The 17,595-nt window shown below is 48.8% G+C and overlaps 1 protein-coding gene across 2 annotated transcripts; it reads right to left on the reverse strand.

The window, feature by feature from the left end:
- Positions 1-788: 788 nt before the first annotated feature.
- Positions 789-17,275, reverse strand: SLC35D4 (solute carrier family 35 member D4). Of its 2 annotated transcripts, XM_032952637.2 has the most exons (15): positions 16,989-17,274; positions 15,118-15,164; positions 14,112-14,189; positions 13,614-13,695; positions 11,721-11,798; positions 11,036-11,061; positions 10,021-10,072; positions 9,097-9,145; positions 8,854-8,902; positions 7,329-7,364; positions 6,534-6,568; positions 6,230-6,299; positions 4,892-4,985; positions 3,931-3,995; positions 789-2,943 (listed from the first exon to the last, which is right to left on the reverse strand). In XM_032952637.2, the coding sequence occupies exons 1-15, from the start codon at positions 17,058-17,060 to the stop codon at positions 2,787-2,789; spliced, it is 990 nt and encodes a 329-aa protein (XP_032808528.1). In that variant the 5' UTR covers positions 17,061-17,274; the 3' UTR covers positions 789-2,786. The 2 variants fall into 2 exon arrangements, with proteins under 2 accessions (XP_032808528.1, XP_032808529.1); XM_032952638.2 differs by lacking the exon at positions 7,329-7,364 and having other exon boundaries at positions 16,989-17,275.
- Positions 17,276-17,595: the final 320 nt, after the last annotated feature.

The following is a 17,595-nucleotide window of genomic DNA, read 5'->3' on the forward strand; positions in this document are numbered from 1 at the left end:
GGGGGGGTTAATGGATGCATATGGATGACAATGGGTATCCATTACCGGTTGGGTTATGTATATGGTAATCAACGAACATTACGCAAGCTCTTTTTTCTTGTACCTCTTGTCGTTTGTGTGCACTAAAATAGCGGTTGCCTGCTTTTGTGTTACCAGTGTCCACCACGGGCATAAAGTGTGGTGTACACACTCGTTCATATACTCACACACCGAATGTTTTCATCTTCCGTATATGATTTATATCACATTTGTTTCCGAAGTGATATTTTCTGTCAAATGTTACCTTCGTTAAATTACTTCTCACAAAACACTCCCATGGTGACCTTGCTATCATCATGCATATTTGTAATCTAGAGAATCGGATGTTTTAAGAATATTATTGTTAGGCCTTGTTCCCATCGGTGGTACCAATTAGAAAAGTTTGAATCAAATTAAAGGACTATACTCGACAACCCGTATGTGTAATTTCCACCATTAGCTCGCTTTCACTCAGAGAGATGAGCACCAATGCTCACTCGATTAGAGACACATTGAATAGTTGGTCAATGTTTCAAGCAATGGTCACATTTTGGAAGCGTGTGTGCATGCGCGCGAGTTGATAAGTGCCCAGGTGTGTGTGAGACTGAGCGAGTGGGTACACTCCAGGGATTCGATGTGCACGAGCTAGCGAGTGAATAGCTGAGCATGTGAACCAGAGAGACAGCTACCTTTTAAACGCAACATTCCATTGGTGTTGTGCGCGATGTCCAGGAATGGAACCAAGTCACAAACACGTCGACTCGTGCACGTACACAAGAACAGTTTTATTGCCAGTGAGAGTTATTCCACCGTTATCCAGCGTACAAACATGGCCACACAGCTCAAGATAAGTGTCACAGTACAAGTAAAGTGTGTTCATGTCATCCATTTACGAAAGGCAGGTAACCGTACAATACCATATTTATACTTTCATGGGAAAATCACTTACCATCACTTATAATGTACACGTTAATTACTTTAATGATTTTACTGTCAAAGAAAAATGAACAAGTATTCCAAGCACAAGGACAAAGGAGATGGTGACGTTGGCAGCTTTGTTAACGAGGACAGCAACAGCCAATGCATACAGACGACGCGACACGGCCGCCAGGCGTAGGAGCCACAGCGCAGTTGTCCGAGGTGAAATTATCCCCAAAGAGGGAAATTCATTAGGTAGTAATGAAGTATATTCTATGGGTCTTTCGGTGAAGCCACGTAAAAACATCACGACGTTTCGATCGCAACACAAGCATTCGTCTTCAGGTGAGAGAGAAAGCTGCTGAGACAAGGTCTTATATAGGCCTGAGATGGGTGCATCAAGTTAGGTGGGTGGAGCTAGAGATGGTCCAACCACAGAGGCTGGGGCAGTCGCCTTTGTATTGTGAGAGATTAGCCTGTAGGGCGCCACCAAAGCTGTGGAGGTGGCCATTGTACTGTGTGTAGCCCAAGTGTAAGTGGGCGGGGCTAGAGATGATATTTGCATGTAAATGTAAGATCGGAGGGTGCCCTATATAAGACCTTGTCCCAGCAGCTTTCTCTATCTCTCACCTGAAGACGAATGCCTGTGTTGCGATCGAAACGTCATGATATATTTTTTATTATTTTTCTATCTACGTGGCTTTACCGAAAGACCCATAGAATATGTATTCCTGCAGTCACAAAAGTTTTAAGTCAAGAAGTAATGAAGTAATAGGATTAGTGGAAAATGCCGCATGCCAAGATCGCGTTAAATCCCAAACCACGATTGATACCCCGCATTACAACGACCTCACACCGCCGTTCTGCATCTTATTCTCCCCCCCCCCGCCCCCCATCATCAAAAATACTGTTTTATCAAATTGTTATTTTCATGACTTTTCCAAAATATACTTGCAGAGATACCAACAGACCATGGCTACATAGAGAATAAAAAAAAGTTAAAACGCTATATGCGTACAGTATATGCTGTAGAAAAAAAATCTTTGTACATCCAGCACGTGCCGGACCCTGCCTGCGGAACTCCACGGCCCGGTGCCAAGCTGCGAACCTGTGTGGCTCATTGCACCAAGGCGTACAAACCACGCCGATATTTCACCACTCGCTTCGCCAGTACACGCTTCATTATGCAGACGCAGGCGACCCGAGTTAGATTCCCGCTCATGGCTAACACCAGTGCACCAGTGACGATTATCTGAAACCGGCCCTGGGCCTCCCCCTCCTATGTCGACATGCCTCAAATGAGTACCTGGTGTGATGTGTAAACACTGCCACTGGGGAGACAAGGCGGCCGGGCGTGGTACTAGCCGCACCACTCCCTCAAGTGCCGTGCTAGCTTTCATAGGTGCTCACTAACAGCACTTACCCTAACAATGTTAAGGCTATACAGGGGATCTTTGTCTTTTTGTATTTGTCTCTAGTAGTAATATTATTAGTCGTGGTTACGTTGTGGTGATGGTGGTGGTGCCGTCAGCAGAGCACGCGGTTTGCGATTGGGCAGCTCCAGTATAAATTCCGGTTGAGGGTCGGTGCGACCTTTCACTCCTGCAGGGTCGACGGACGGAATAAAACCAAAGTGGGAAGCCAACTGTGGTTTACATAGAGGCACTGCTCCCTGCCATAGGAATGTAGAATGTTCACTGGCTCGGCACTGTAAACAGGTGGTCATCTCCCCTGCCATCATCAGAGCGGCTTTAGAATCGGCCCTTAATCTGGGACCTCTAACCAGGAGTGCGGAGTGACGGGCAGGTGCCTCCATTCCAGCCAAGCGCTCCTCTTCCCCCGTCTCCCCCTCACACGACTTTGCTGGTTCCTTGGCTTCCGATGCCGCTGGTGGCGAGCGACGCCTTCTGCTGGAGGGAGGAGCTGACCCCAAGGCAGTCGCTGCCGCCCTCCTGCCACTTGTCGCCCAGCGTGAGCAAAACCTCGCTGACCAGGCCGAGCAGGAGGCTGGGGGGAAGAACACGTGGTGACTTTAGGGCAGAGCTGGGAAATCTACGGCACGTGGGCCGGACACGACTTTGTGAGGAAGAATGCCTGAGATTCCCAGTGGGCCTCTAGATCCTCGCGATGGCTGTGGGTTAACGTTGAGATGAGGCCCAGCCTACACCTGACTGCATAGCTGTGTGGCAGCCGTGGGGACCTGGGGGGGCCCAGGATTTAATTTCACAGGGCCTGTGCCCACACCAGGTGAGCGCTCACCTAATGACAGGGCCAGCTGACAACATTCACCCATCACTGCGAGCATCTCGAGAGGGGGGATATTTTCGACCTGCCGGTAATTGCTGTGTTTTAAAAAAAAAGTAGTGTCAATCGGCCATTTACACCACTTCAAGGGCTTCGTGCAGCAACATAAGTGACTTCGGCATACATCAGTGCGTGGCCCAGCAAAGTAATTTGAAAGTCACCCTCAACACCAACCAGTTGGAGGTGTCGTTGATGAGAAGTTTGCTTTATCGCGATGTTGTGATGTTCAAGCACACGGCCATAGCGCGCCCTCCAGTGACATAGCTGGGGTATAACCTCTTTTATGTGTAAGTACGTCAAACTTTTTATCTAGTGCTATTCACGCAAGGCCACACGGCACTTTACAACACAATCCAAGTAATAAAAAAATAAAACCCTTTAACATTTAAACTAAGAGGGAAAACAACCCTACACAGACGGATACGCAAGCCCTAAAAACCTCGACTGACGAAGCGTCCCTAACGGACTGGGTCAAGACATTCCACGAACGAGGCGCCTGGTGACTGCAAGCTCTATCGTCACCCATTGAGCCCTCTTTTGCACTAATTTTCAAGCAAACTTTAAATCAGGATCGTGGCTGCTACGCTCCCACCCACTTGTTTACATATTATTCTATTCTTGCATGTGGCAATTTGTTCAAATGCCAATGTTGAGGCTCTGATGCATAGATACTGAAGGTTTTGCGTTTACCAGATTCCCATCCACGTAGTCAGCGTGGTTTCAAACAGGACGGTGGATAGGGCACACGCGTACATCTGGAACACAGTGCGGGGGGGGGGAAGATGGTCACAGAGCAGATTCCCTTCGATGGACTGGCGCAGCAGATATCTCCTGCACCCGCACATGTGCAGCCAATTCTGTCAATCCACTGCTGGGTGCCGGCCTCCTCATGCCATGGTCTATTGACCATACTTCACCACGCTGAACAGTGCAGGTTGTTCGAGGTGGGGCGCACTAACGTGGCAGCATTGAATTGCATTGGATATTTCTGCACTGCCCTCTGCTGACCACCACTCCGCGGTCGACTGGCAGCCAAGCGTCTATTGTCACCCATCCAAGCACTATCCAGGCTCAAATTTAATTCGCTTACAAGATCTTACAATACTGGGTGTGCATTCACAGGAAATGACAGTATCGTATTTCAAAGGGCCGTACCACGCATTCACTCTGGGTAATGAGGCACGCCAAGGATGCTGGGGGGTTACCAAGTGCCATGCATTGTGGGAAACAGCGATACGCAAAACATTCTGGGTAACGGGGCCCACATGCATGCTGGGTATCGGCGGACGGACAAAGTAGAGTCATAAATAATGGGATGCCGACAAGGGGGCAATGCTGGATTGTCAGACACGGGGAAAATGATGATTATGATGATGAGCCGCGCGAGGCTGTCAGGGAACCCCGCTCCCCCGCCAAGTTTCATGGCGAAACCGAATCGCAAGAGAAAGACGGAGATAACGGTGGCACGGGCTTCAGCACGGGGAACAACGCACGAGAGCTCGTGCCCAGTGGAAACGAAGGCACACGTTGACCCTCAACATCCTGACCCAGAGCTGACACCCGTAGGATTCACGCGCACGGCCGGTTAAGGGTCACGCGCCGTGCCCGCCGTGAGGCGGCCCCGCTCCTCGGCATCTCGCGACGAGCGTACCTTCCCCGCCAGCAGCCACATGGAGAAGTCGGCGGAAGAGATGCATGCCTTCAAGCGGTCGCCCGTCACCACAAACAGGAAGCCTAGGATCCCACTGGGGGTGACGAAGTCAGGGTCATGGTCAGGGTTCAAAGCCCGAGTGCCTCTCTTGCCCCAACGAGCTTGGGACAGTACTACTTTTCATTGGCAGCACGCAGCCAGTAGCAGATATTCCAGATTAACTTAAAACATAGGTCAAATGTAGGAAATTAAACATTACTAGGGCAGGGGCCAGTCTCTACTATAGTGCTACAAGCCCACATATACTAATACAGGTATGCAGAATCTACCGCTAGGAATTGGTGCAATCCACAGCAGTGAAACACAGGTACAGGACAAGAATCAGCAGTAGCTAACTGCTGCACGCACGCGTCAGTGCCCGGAGGATAACAATCGATCTTCATCGGAATGACCACTCTTCTGTTAATGTACTGGCGGACTGATAACACCCTCGCTAATAACACTGCTCTCTCTCTCTCTCACCATCCGCCTTGGCCAATTCACTGCTGGATGAGGGCCTCCTCAATCTGCCACCACTCCCTCAAGTGCCGTGCTAGATTTCATAATTGCTCACTAAAAGCACTTGCCCTAACAATATGTTAAGGCTATATAGGGGATCTTTTTGTATTTGTCTCTAGTAGTAATATTATTAGTGATGGTTAAGTTTTGGTGGTGGTGGTGGTGGTGCCGTCAGCAGAGCACGCGGTTTGTGATTGGGCAGCTCCACTATAAATTCCGGTTGAGGGTCGGTGCGACCTTTCGCTCCTGCAGGGTCGACGGACGGAATAAAACCAAAGTGGGAAGCCAACTGTGATTTACATAGAGGCACTGCTCCCTGCCATAGGAATGTAGAATGTTCACTGGCTCGGCGCTGTGAACAGGTGATCATCTCCCCCGCAATCATCAAAGCGGCTTTAGAATCGGCCGTTAATCTGGCACCTCCAACCAGGAGTGCGGAGCGACGGGCAGGTGCCTCCATTCCAGCGCTCCTCTTCCCCCGTCTCCCCCTCACACGACTTTGCTGGCTCCTTGGCTTTCTCTCACCATCTGCCTTGGCCAATTCACTGCTGGATGAGGGCCTCCCCCATCTGCCACCACCTAACATTGCTCGAGAAATAATATAAAATAAAATATGTATACAACAGGCAACGAATGCGAGTTGGCTCATTATTGGTGCTTCGCGCACCACGGCCAGCACAGCATCACCTTCAAGTGTATGTTGAATGCTGCAGGACTACAGCACAACCGCTGCCATGGTGGCTATGGGAGGAGACGTCGTAGCGAGCAGACGAGCGTTACCTGGCCAGGCATCCCGTGTGGAAGCGGTAGAAGTAGAGGAATGGAAACTCGGCCGCTCCGAGCAGGTCACCTGGAGCAGAGGGACACGCGTGACGCGTTTGTCGCACGTCTGTGGTGCGTCACTGATTTGTCACGTGCCACGGGAGTCACGTGCGAGCCATGGGATGCGCGCGTCGATTTGTAGGTAAGGTGTGGGTCACCCATCGTGTGCATCACGTGTCAAGTGTTTGCGCAACACGCGTGCGTCACGCGTGAATCACGCGTGTGACAGGGGCACCGGTTCGACTGCGCTCCTCACACTCACCAAGCGGATGCGATGACGGCAGCAGAGCCACAACGCTAACAGAACCACACACGGAAGAGCGCTCGTTAGTGTCACGTCCGTCACAGCCACCGCCACTCGCTCAAAATAAGGTCAACTGCTTGAACGTGAATCCATTCAGGGATGTCAATGAAAGCAATCGCAGTTGACCTCCATTCGTCTAATCAAGCGACCGCCATACACTTGCGAGGCGATATTCTCAAAATCACCGACGAGAGAGAACTCACCGTGTTTATTTCCATGTACGGTACACCAACGACAAGCCGTACCCTGATTGCGTCACCCGTGGCAGACTGTGCACACGTGTGAAAATTGCCAGTCGTGCAGTCGGTCAACACCTGACACATGGGCTTTGTCTTGTGAACTCGGCGGGGGCCTTCCACACTTCACGCGGGGGCTCAAAGTACACCTCGCCTGGCACGGGGGTGCCGTGGTGATGTCACCGACACTTGGTGGCGAACGGTGGTTCTTGCATTGGTGTAAATACGAGCGGGACCGAGAGATCTGCTCCCTGCTAATCCCCGCCCACGATGCAATAAATTGTCACCATTCAGGGTCACAATTTACCGCATCTTTCGTGCGAAGTTAAGCGGCCACGTGAGCCCATTACAGCACGCAAATAAAAAACCATTGATTCTTACACACGTCATTTGATGCATGCAACAAGAGTGGTAATAACTGTTAATTGGTTAATCGGTAAATCACTATGTGTCTATATAGTGGTAGTTGGTGTCTTTAAGATACTTGCATTGCAAATTAGCCAAGTGGACATCGTACCTGACAATGTAGTTTAAATACTGCTGATCCAGCTCACTGCAATCACACACACACATAAATGTGTATACATGCACACGCATACACATACATACACAAAGATCCCCCCCGTATAGCCTGTAACAGACTGCGGAGGCAAGCGCTGTTCACGAGCACCTCTGAAAGCTGTCCATGGCACACGAGGGAGTGGTTGGTCAACACCACGCCCTTTCCGCCTTTGTCTCCCCAGTAGTAATGTTTACACACCACTCCAGGTACTAATTTTAGGCTGAGTAGACCTTGGGGGGAGGCCCATAACCAGTTTAGATAATCGTCACTGGTGTTGGCTGTGAGTGAAAAAATCCAACTCGGGTCGCCGGTTTCGTAACACAACGTGCTAACCGCTGCACGACCGATGCACTACCACTCCCCACACAAACATACGTGGATGCGCACGTATTCACGTGCGCACACTTTAACAACACTCTCCTTTTGATTTAAAGCTTTCGTGACTGCAGGGATTCATATTCTTGGTTCTTTCGGTAAAGTCACGTAGAAGGGAAACTATAAAATAATAAAAATATAAAACAAAATTCTCACACCACAGCAAGAACATTTTCTTGCTGTGGTTTTCACACCTATTGATGATTGCTTGTGTTGCAGTCGAAACGTCGTGAGAATTTTATTGTTTTATATTTTTATTATTTTATTGTTTCCCTTCTACGTGACTTTACAGAAAGAACCAAGAAAATAACACACTCTCCTTTTACTAAAATGCGCAAGGAGACTTGTTTAATCTCAGAAATGAAACAATATTTAATTGAATGAAATGACAAGTGTTTATCTAAACAAACTCAAGACCGATTTTAAATAAATTCTCATTAGCAGATTGCAGCCTATTACATCAATGCCAATCAATACATTATATAATGTACATTACATTATAGACTGCCAGTACGCTCACCGAGGTTAAGAACCAGGCTACAGTCTACATTATAGACTGTCAGTACACTCACCAAACTTAATAACCAGGCTACAGTCTCCATCAGTGTTTTTTTATCATTATTTTTCTATCTACGTGACTTTACCGAAAGAACCAAAGAATATGAATTCCTGCAGTCACGAAAGTTTTAAGTCAAAATAAAAAGGAAAACCACTGTTAACGTCCCACGCCGTGGTACTCATTTTTACAAAACCTCAAGGAATGATGGGCGGAGTTGGCCCTCTTACTGTGACTTGAAATCGCAATAATACTGACTCAAGGCTGCAGGCCCTGACCACCGCACCGCCGGGACGGGTCTCTGTCCCGTACAATCGTTGGCCACATTCACACCAACAGCTCAAGTTTGGCTGCGATTCCATTCATACAGTGGCGTAGCTACCGAGAGCACAGGCGGTGGAACTGCACTGGAGCTCCTCGGGCCAGAGGGCCCCCCTCCCGAGGGCGTGGGCTACGAAGCAGAGGAGAAATTGGATGGGTGGGCCTCATTGCATTCCTTGAACTGGTGCCCATGCAGACCACGCTACGAGGCCACCGCATCCGTCATACCTCAGTGACTGGCTCTTGCTGTGCTCATAGGAGAAGGCTTTGTAGATTCCTGTCCGGAAAAACAACAATGCGGGGGTGGGGGTGCAAAACCCAAATTCAAACAGAGCCAGGATCTCGGGGGCCGCCACCGCCGAGGTCCTGGAACGTCGGAGAGCCAGGCCTGGCGGTGATGACCTCTCAACCGGGTTACAAGTGCAGCGCTGGCGTTTGAAGAAGAGGCATGGGTGGGGTGGAGGTGCTCACCGGCGCATACGAAGTGCAGCAATGCCCACACGTAGCCGCCGGGGTCAAACTGCAATGGCACGGCGACACGGGTAGGGGGGGAGGGTGAAGTCTCGCTGGCAGAAGGATAACAGGGCACAGACCCAGATGTTCGTGGTGATGATCTAACAGTAAAGCTAACTATTCACTATTTATATTTTGCCAGATAAGGCCCACTGAGTTATATAGTTCTTTTTCAGAAGCGACCTGGTCACAAATGATAGCTCAACGAAGTAGCTTATCATGTGGAAATTTATAGCATCCAAATATACTCTAAAATGCATTTTTGTAAATGTGGAGGGAAAAACCGGAGGACCTGGAGAGAAATTCGCAGGACCACGGGGAGAGCGATCCGCAAACTCCAAATATACAGCAAGCATACCAGGCAAGGTAAACAACTTGCCATCTAGGTAGTGAGAGCTTAACTGTAAATCGGAAGGGTCAACAGCTCATCATAACCACCACCATCATCATCATCCCTCCAGGGTGAGTAAAAGCGAGCACCACTTCTTGGGAAGTGATGACCGATAATCGTGCAACGAATGGCCCTCGCCACAGGCTTGTGGGATTTCTCTGACCGACCTCAGGGCTTCCCAGTGAGCGGAGCACTTTGAACACTGAATCTCAGAGGTGCTCGTGCAGCGAGGTCACAGACAGGAGGTAAGCAGCGTAGCCGGTGGCCCCCTTGGTCAGTCACATTAAGCTGCTCGACAATGTTGATGGTTGCGAGTACGGGTGCAGCACTGTATTATTGTGCAGCACTCAGTGCAGCACTGTCTGGGTTCGCGCAGTACTGCATGTGGATGCAGTGCCGCTGCGAGTACAGGTGCAGCGGCGCTGTGTGGGAGCGCAGCGGCGGTGTGTGGGGGTGCAGCAGCGGTGCGAGTGCAGTTGTGATGTACGTACCTGCACATCGCAGAACAGGAGACCTCCTGAGGACAGGGTTATCAACAGCAGGCTGCAAACACACACACGCAGGTCCTTGTAGCGGCGTATGGACTGTTCTGGCAACTGCTGTGAAGGCCTGCATGGTAAATGAGGAGGTTCTTGCAGAACCAGCCCTACTTGCCTATTTCTTCCCAGTGTTGATGCTTATACATGACATCAGGTGCTGACTTAAGCCTGAGTGAACTTAGAAGGGGCCAGGGCTAGATCAGATGTGACTCACCACTGACGTCATCTGTGGCTGGAAGCTGCAGTCAGCTTGCCGGGTTGGACCACCGTTCTACCCAATGTAATATAAATGCAATAAAGGGTCAGTGTCCCCTGAGCAGCACACATCAAAGACAAAGATCCCCCGTATAGCCTTAACAGACTATTGAAGCAAGTGCTGTTAGCGAGCACCTATGAAGGCCGGCACAGGTACACGAGGGGGTGGGTGGCCAGCACCACACCCGATCGTCTTTGTCTCCCCATTGGCGATGATTTTACACACTGCACTAGGTACTCATTTGAGGCTGAGTCGACTTAGGGGAGGCCCCTGACAGGTTCAGATATTCGTCACTGGTGTTGGCCGTCAACAGGAATCAAACTCGGGTCTCCGGGTTTGTAGCGCAGCGTGCTATCTGTTGCATTACCGCACAAATGCACGCACGCGAACACACACACGTGTACATGCACACACACACGTGTACATGCACACACACACACGTGTACATGGACACACACACAGGAGACACACCCATGCACTTGAAGCAGGAGACGGATTGTGGCATCACAGGACTGGATGGACGGTGACAGCGCGGGGAGGCCTTCATCCAGCAGTGGATAGATCAATTTTGCCGATAGTGATCTATTTATGCAGTGAAGAATGCAGTTTATGATGAAAATCGCATCGAATGAGTCGTCCATGTATGGTCAAAATTTTTTGTTTCATCCAAAACACACAAAAAGCCACCCGAATCAAACCTTGTCCACTCACCTCGTTAGTCTAACTAGAGGGATTTTCTGTGAAGACAATGAGAGAATTCAAAATACGGCGCGTATTAAAATAAGGCACGTAAAGCGCCTTGCTTCGGGCACTTTACACATTCCGTGAAGAAAAGAGATATGGTGATATTAGTCCTTTCGTTTTTACAGCAGGTGAACCTGAGCCACTCATAATGAGAAATAAAATCCCCGAAAGGGGCAGCCAAGTCCAGGGATTGAACCCAGAACCTCAAAATGTGTTGGCTCACTAGTCTTGCCCTGGGCCCTTTAGGGTAGGGTTTCTCACCACTGCAGTCCTCACAGCCCACCAAAGACGGTCACTGCATTGCGCGCTTTCAGTTGCGCTTCTGCAGCCGTCTTCCTTACGATATTAGGAAGCCACTGAAGCCTATGCACTTTCAAATCATCATCTAGAATCAAAACTAATTTCATTAGAACTGCTTTTTCGTGCTTAGTTTGTTGTCCTTCCCCCACACCTCCAATTAGCACGGTTAGCTACGTACGGTGCAAAAGAAGTTCAACATACAAACATACGTGGTACACATTTCTGAGTTCACCGATTTACTCAAAGGTCGAATAACAAGACCACAGTGCGCGGTGACGCACGGCGCGCGCGCACGATGACCGCAGGGACGCGTTCCACGCGACGCAGAGGGAGCGGCTGCGCGGGCACTCGCCTCTCTGCACAGCACGGCGGAGCACAGGCACAGCACCACCTCCGACGCGTTCTGCAGCAGCAGGAAGGTGGGCACCGGCTGGGAGACGGCGGCACGCGGGGGGGGGGGTGGCAAAGAAACGCGTCACTCAAGTCTCGATTCGAAGACGTTCGTTCTCGAGTAGTACGGGGTGGTGCCGCTGGATACCCGAGACCGAGAGCGAAAGGGAAACTTGGGAACGCTGTTCATTTTCCCCCCCGCCCAAAAAAATGACGAATAATGTTTTTGGCTTTTTTTCATTTTCGGTTCGGCGTGCGCTGCGTCTCGTCTCTTCCATCTGCCAACTGTGCGGTCTTTTCGGAGCCATTAGCCTTAATGATAACGTCAGCATTTAACGTGCATTGCAGGTATTTTATGTACATATTAAACAATTAATTCTTACAGATTCATCAACTCGCACTGAATGTGTGATGATGCATTTTAATCCACGAATTGTTACACACCAAGTGTTTGAGTGCATGTACGGTGTGCGCTTGTGCACACTGCAGTTTATACAGGGTGTCCGAAAAATAATAAACTAAAAATAAAGTTGAATAGTTGTGTTGCTATTCGAGATACTGACGTAAATTTGATATGAATATATTGATTATACTTAAACGTTTTAGCTTGTTGTGAAAATTGATTGCTACTTTCTGCTTCAGGAGAAATCGCCAGTTCACCCGACTTAACACCATTAGCTATTTATCTCTGGGGTTTGTTAAAAAGTAAAGTCTACGCTGGCAAAGCAAGGGACCTTGAAGAACTTAAACTTCGTATTGTTGATGCTACTGTGGCATCATCCATCCCTACAGCTGTGTTGGAAAATGTTCCTCAGAGTTTGAACGCCAAATTAGATTGATTATAGTGAACTATGGACCGCATGTAGAAGTTTATATTCTTGGTTATTTCCCTTCTACGTGACTTTACCGAAAGAACCAAGAATATGAATCCCTGCAGTCACGAAAGCTTTAAATCAAAATGTAGAAGTTTATTAATAATTCTTGAATATCTAATCAACACTACAAAACTCTAAAACGTATAAGTCATGTATTCATGTGACATTTATGTCAGCATCTCGAATAAAAATAAAACTTTGATTTAAAGCTTTCGTGACTGCAGTAATTCATATTCTTAGTTCTTTCGGTATATTTTATTATTTTGTTGTTTCCCTTCAACGTGACTTTACCGAAAGAACTAAGAATAACAATAAAACTATTTAAGGTTCTTTTCGGTATATTCATTTTTGGACACCCCGTACGTATGGAGTGTGTTTGTGTGCCCGCTGTTGTGTTGGCACGGTGGGGAGCACTGGTGGTAGCACCTGCCAGTTATCTCAGTCAGTTAACCCAAAACACCTGGGTCTGTCCCATGACCTGCCAGCAATATAGCCTTACACACATGTCCTTAAAGTGCACCTAGCCTAGCACAAGTGCTGTGTTGGCATCACCATGATTTTGTGGTGAACGGCGGCTGTTGTTGTTTGCGTATTGCAGTACATACGTGGAGCGTTTTGTGTCCGCTGTTGTGCGTGATATTGGTAGGGAATGGTGGTGTAGCATTTAGCGCGCTGCGCTATGAACCCAGCGGCCCGAGTTCAATTCCTGCTCAAGGCCAACACCGGTGACGATTATCTGAACCGGTCATGGGCCTCACCTAGGTCGACTCAGTCTCAAATAAGTACCTGGTACGGTGTGTCGTAAACTTCGCCACTGGAGAGACAAAGGCGGCCAGGCGTGGTGCTGGCCACCCACCCCCTCTCGTGTCGGCCTTCATAGGAGCTCACTAACAGCACTTGCCCCAACAGTATGTTAAGGCAATACGGGGGTTCTTTGTCTTTGTTTTGTCTGCTGTTATGCGTGTGGTCTCGTCTCTCACCAGCAGTGACAGCGCTCGGGACCCAGCGTAAATCACAGCCACGTAGAGGAGGGCTCCAGGAAACCATGACACCACCACGGTCCTTCACAAACAACCACCACACGTACTCATTACAGCCGACGGCGATAATTACTATTATTATCTACTGTTGGAACATCACCATCACCATTCTCCGGCATAGTGGAGCAGTGGCTAGAGTACTCAACTTGCTATTAGGTCGTGAATTCGAATCTTGGTTGGTGGTGGAATCAGCCAAGTATCACAGTTCTTGTGGGATTGATAATATAAGGGCTATTTAGTGGAATATTTCACTGCTGGCATCAGGCCCTCGACAGAGCTGAGAGCTACCCCAACGCTCGTTTGGGCAGAGAGACACGAAGCCACTACAAGGATAGTTGTCAAATAGATTTTAATTTGTATTTTATACATTTAGGTGGGAGATGAGGCCTCCAACTCGACGGTCTACTCTGGTGAATGGTGGAAGCCACTTTGGCTCACCCCGATAGAGTAGACAGCTCCAAGTAGCCCAGTCGCCAGCCCGCATGCAGCAGCAGCCCCCCAATCAGCGTCTGCCACCTGCACGAAAGGCACGGGACACCTCATTCACTGTGGCTCTTTGTCAAGGTCAAGAGGTCATGAGCGTAATGCTACAACACCATCATGGCTACTTAACCTTTTTTGACAGATGCCACATCCGCTATAGAGTCAATATCTAAACATGACTGTGTTTTTGTTAATTCTCATTTCTACCATCTCTTTTACAAGATATGCTAACAAAAAAGATTTTTATTTTACCAGGTGAGGCCCAGTGAGATATACAACAATGTTTCAGAAGCAACCTGGCCGCAAACGTGGAAATTTATACCAAATACTCTAAACGGATGTTTATAAATGTGGAGGAAAAAAAACGAAGAACCCGTAGAAAAATCCATGTGACCACGGGGATAATGTGCAAACTACAAATATAAAGGCGTCAGGGTCGGGATCAAACCCACAACATTTTCCATACCAGGTGAGGCAGATAACGTGCAGGTGACATATCCTCAAAGGGCCATTGTGACAGTTTTATCCCATGATTTGGCTTTAGGTCTTGCCCTTGCTACACCCATCACAGCCTTCAAGCACCACTCTCTTTTGGTCTCATCCCAGCATTTGGCTTATTTTTTCCATCGTGAAAGTCGTTAAAGTCCTTCAATGACCATTCTAGTCTCATCACCACCAGCTGGCTCTAGGTTTTCCCCTTAGTCACGATATTCTGGGTTCCACTCCAATGCTGTCTCTGTGACCTGCCACCCTCCTACATCCTGCACACGTGCCACCCCAGCCATCCCAACTGTCTCTTTATCATTATCTACAACGCCGTCTTGTCACGTTTTATTCCAAACGTACAGGTTGCTAATACCTTCTGCACGTGCAATGTCTATCATCCTCAACTCTTCCGAGGTAAGCTGAGGTTAGGACCTGTTGCCAAAATGCTGCCAACTTGGCAGCTTCCTTCACTCACCCTTGGAAGAGAGTTGGGTAGGTGAACTTCAAGACAGAGAGGACATACTGCAAACAGAACACAGCACGACGTTAGACCGGCTGTTGCAATTTTTACAGCACTTGACCTACGATTATGACCATCACGATCATCATCACGATTATGACCATCACGATCATAGATCTGCCAATTAAAATGCCAGTTGTGGAGACCTATGGAGCCCATCATCTTTTTGGGGCAACAGAAATTGCATGCAAAGTCCACAGTGGCCTGTGTCGTGCATTATTGGAATTGGGCCTATGAATGCGTAATGTGTGCGATTTGTACCTTTGGCAACGTAGATGACCACACTTTTCCGGTAATAAACCGGCTCAGTCGATCACCGTGTGTTTAGTTCATGTGTTGTACAATTGTTGTACAATTGCCAGTGTAAAACACTGTACTGGTGATCACTTATCTGGTTGGCCGTAGCCGCAGTCGAAATTTAAAACACTGCAAAACTCGCTCGGTGCTGACCACTTCGAAGACTAACTACTATGCTTATCCCTGTGGAGGTGCCTCAGCTGCAAATCAGCGATGTGGAGGCTGCCAAGCCAGCATGAATCAAGGTGATCAGCATATTACAGTAAAGAAAGTTGGCTCACAAGCCCCCACATACTGAATTGAATTGAACACAATGTAGGGGAGTTCGGATGTTGTCAGGAGCCAGTCCACACATCAAGATTCAGCGAGGTGGGGGGGGGGGTTTCTCGAGCATACTTCACCCATAGCTGTAAACCCCTTATCAGTGCCTACCTCGTAATGTTGGTTCTTTCGGTAAAGTCACGTAGAAGGGAAATAATAGCAAGAAACATTTTCTTGCTGTGGTTTTCACACCTGATGATGATTGCTTGTGTTGCAATCGAAACGTTGTGAGGATTTTATTGTTTTATTTTTATTATTTCCCTTCTACGTGACTTTACCGAAAGAACCAATAATATGAATCCCTGCAGTCAGGAAAGCTTTAAATCGAAATTTAGTGCCCTACCTCATTACAGACCAATTCAGACCTTATTGGTCACCCCGTGCCCCTTATAAATATCAACGTTCATCCTACACAGTCCGTATCGCAAGGGAGGAACACAAACAAATAGACAAAACGGATTTTTGTTGCCCGTATCGAAACATCTGGTATGCCGTATGGACCTGCAAACTCAATATCCCCTGTACAAGAATACGGGGTGAACGGTATGGGTTGACACGGTATGACCACCACACTGGTCAGTGCAGGTCGGGGAAGCATGCAAGACAGCCAGGAGTGTGAGTTTATGTCTGCACTGCCATCTGCCGCCGAACACGTAGCACACGGATCGCGCAGGCGCCTATAACATCAACAACAAACTATTTAAACACGTGTAGGCTTTCGCGACCAATATCATCCATAATATAGGGGCTTGTTTGGGTTATATCGCGTACATGTGTGTTGTTAAACCCGCCACCACCCGACACAGCCAATGTTTTGTTTACCGTTCGTATAACAGGCTAAGTGCTGCTTGGAAGCGAATCATCAAATAATACATTGTTTAAATGCATGCCTATACACCTGTACGCATACAATAACAGATACTGTACTGCTATTTTAATTGTTTAAATGCATGCCTATACACCTGTACGCATACAATAACAGATACTGTACTGCTATCTTAGTGCACGCAAATGACAGGAGGTATAAGATAAATGTGCATGCATATAATGTACGTTCATTAACATACGTATAACCCAACCGGCAATGGAACATCATCCCGACGTGCGTGGCGGGGGGTCAACCCATCGTGCAAGCCATAGCCCGGGTGGGGGGGGGGGGGTTCAATCCCCGTTGCAGCGAACGACGCGACCCGGGTGGCGTTCCGAACCTTGTTCGTGAGGATCGAGGCCACGTAAAGAGAACACAGCAGGAGCGCGGTCGCCAGATGCCTCCACTGCATCCAAGCGGCCGTGTCGCGGACGCGCGATGGGGCGGCTCGCTGCTCGTGGCGGCGTGGGAGGCTCTGCCGGGGAATGGATCGCGAGGCTCGGGGAGGGGTGGGAGGCTCTGCCGGGGAACGGATCACCGTGGTCCCCTCCGCGTACGACGGAATGCATGGGCGGCCCCTTCAAAACAAAACACGTGGCTTCCACGTGGCGCGTGACGTCACCTCCCCCTCCACCCCCCACTCCACCCCCACTCCACATCCCCCCCTCCACCCTTCCGCACGCGGGCGTGTGACCTCTGACCCGCGGATTTTTTGTGTTTCCCCAATTGTTGTAAAATATTTCTATAAATAACCAGTTAATAAGGACTTTTGAAGGGATACTTTTGTCTCTCTTATTTTTACAAGAATAAATAATAACAAATGTCTCTTGTCGATAAAAAAATTGGTCGAGAATAAATAATAACCCCCACCCACCGCCATTTGTTTGGTCACGCCGTCGCCTTGCGCGCCCCCACTTCCGCTTCGTGAGGAATCGATTCCAAGCGCG

Source organism: Petromyzon marinus, chromosome 12, assembly GCF_048934315.1.
Source record: "Petromyzon marinus isolate PM22_M1 ecotype Great Lakes invasive population chromosome 12, UKy_Petmar_22M1.pri1.0, whole genome shotgun sequence".
NCBI lineage: Eukaryota > Metazoa > Chordata > Hyperoartia > Petromyzontiformes > Petromyzontidae > Petromyzon > Petromyzon marinus.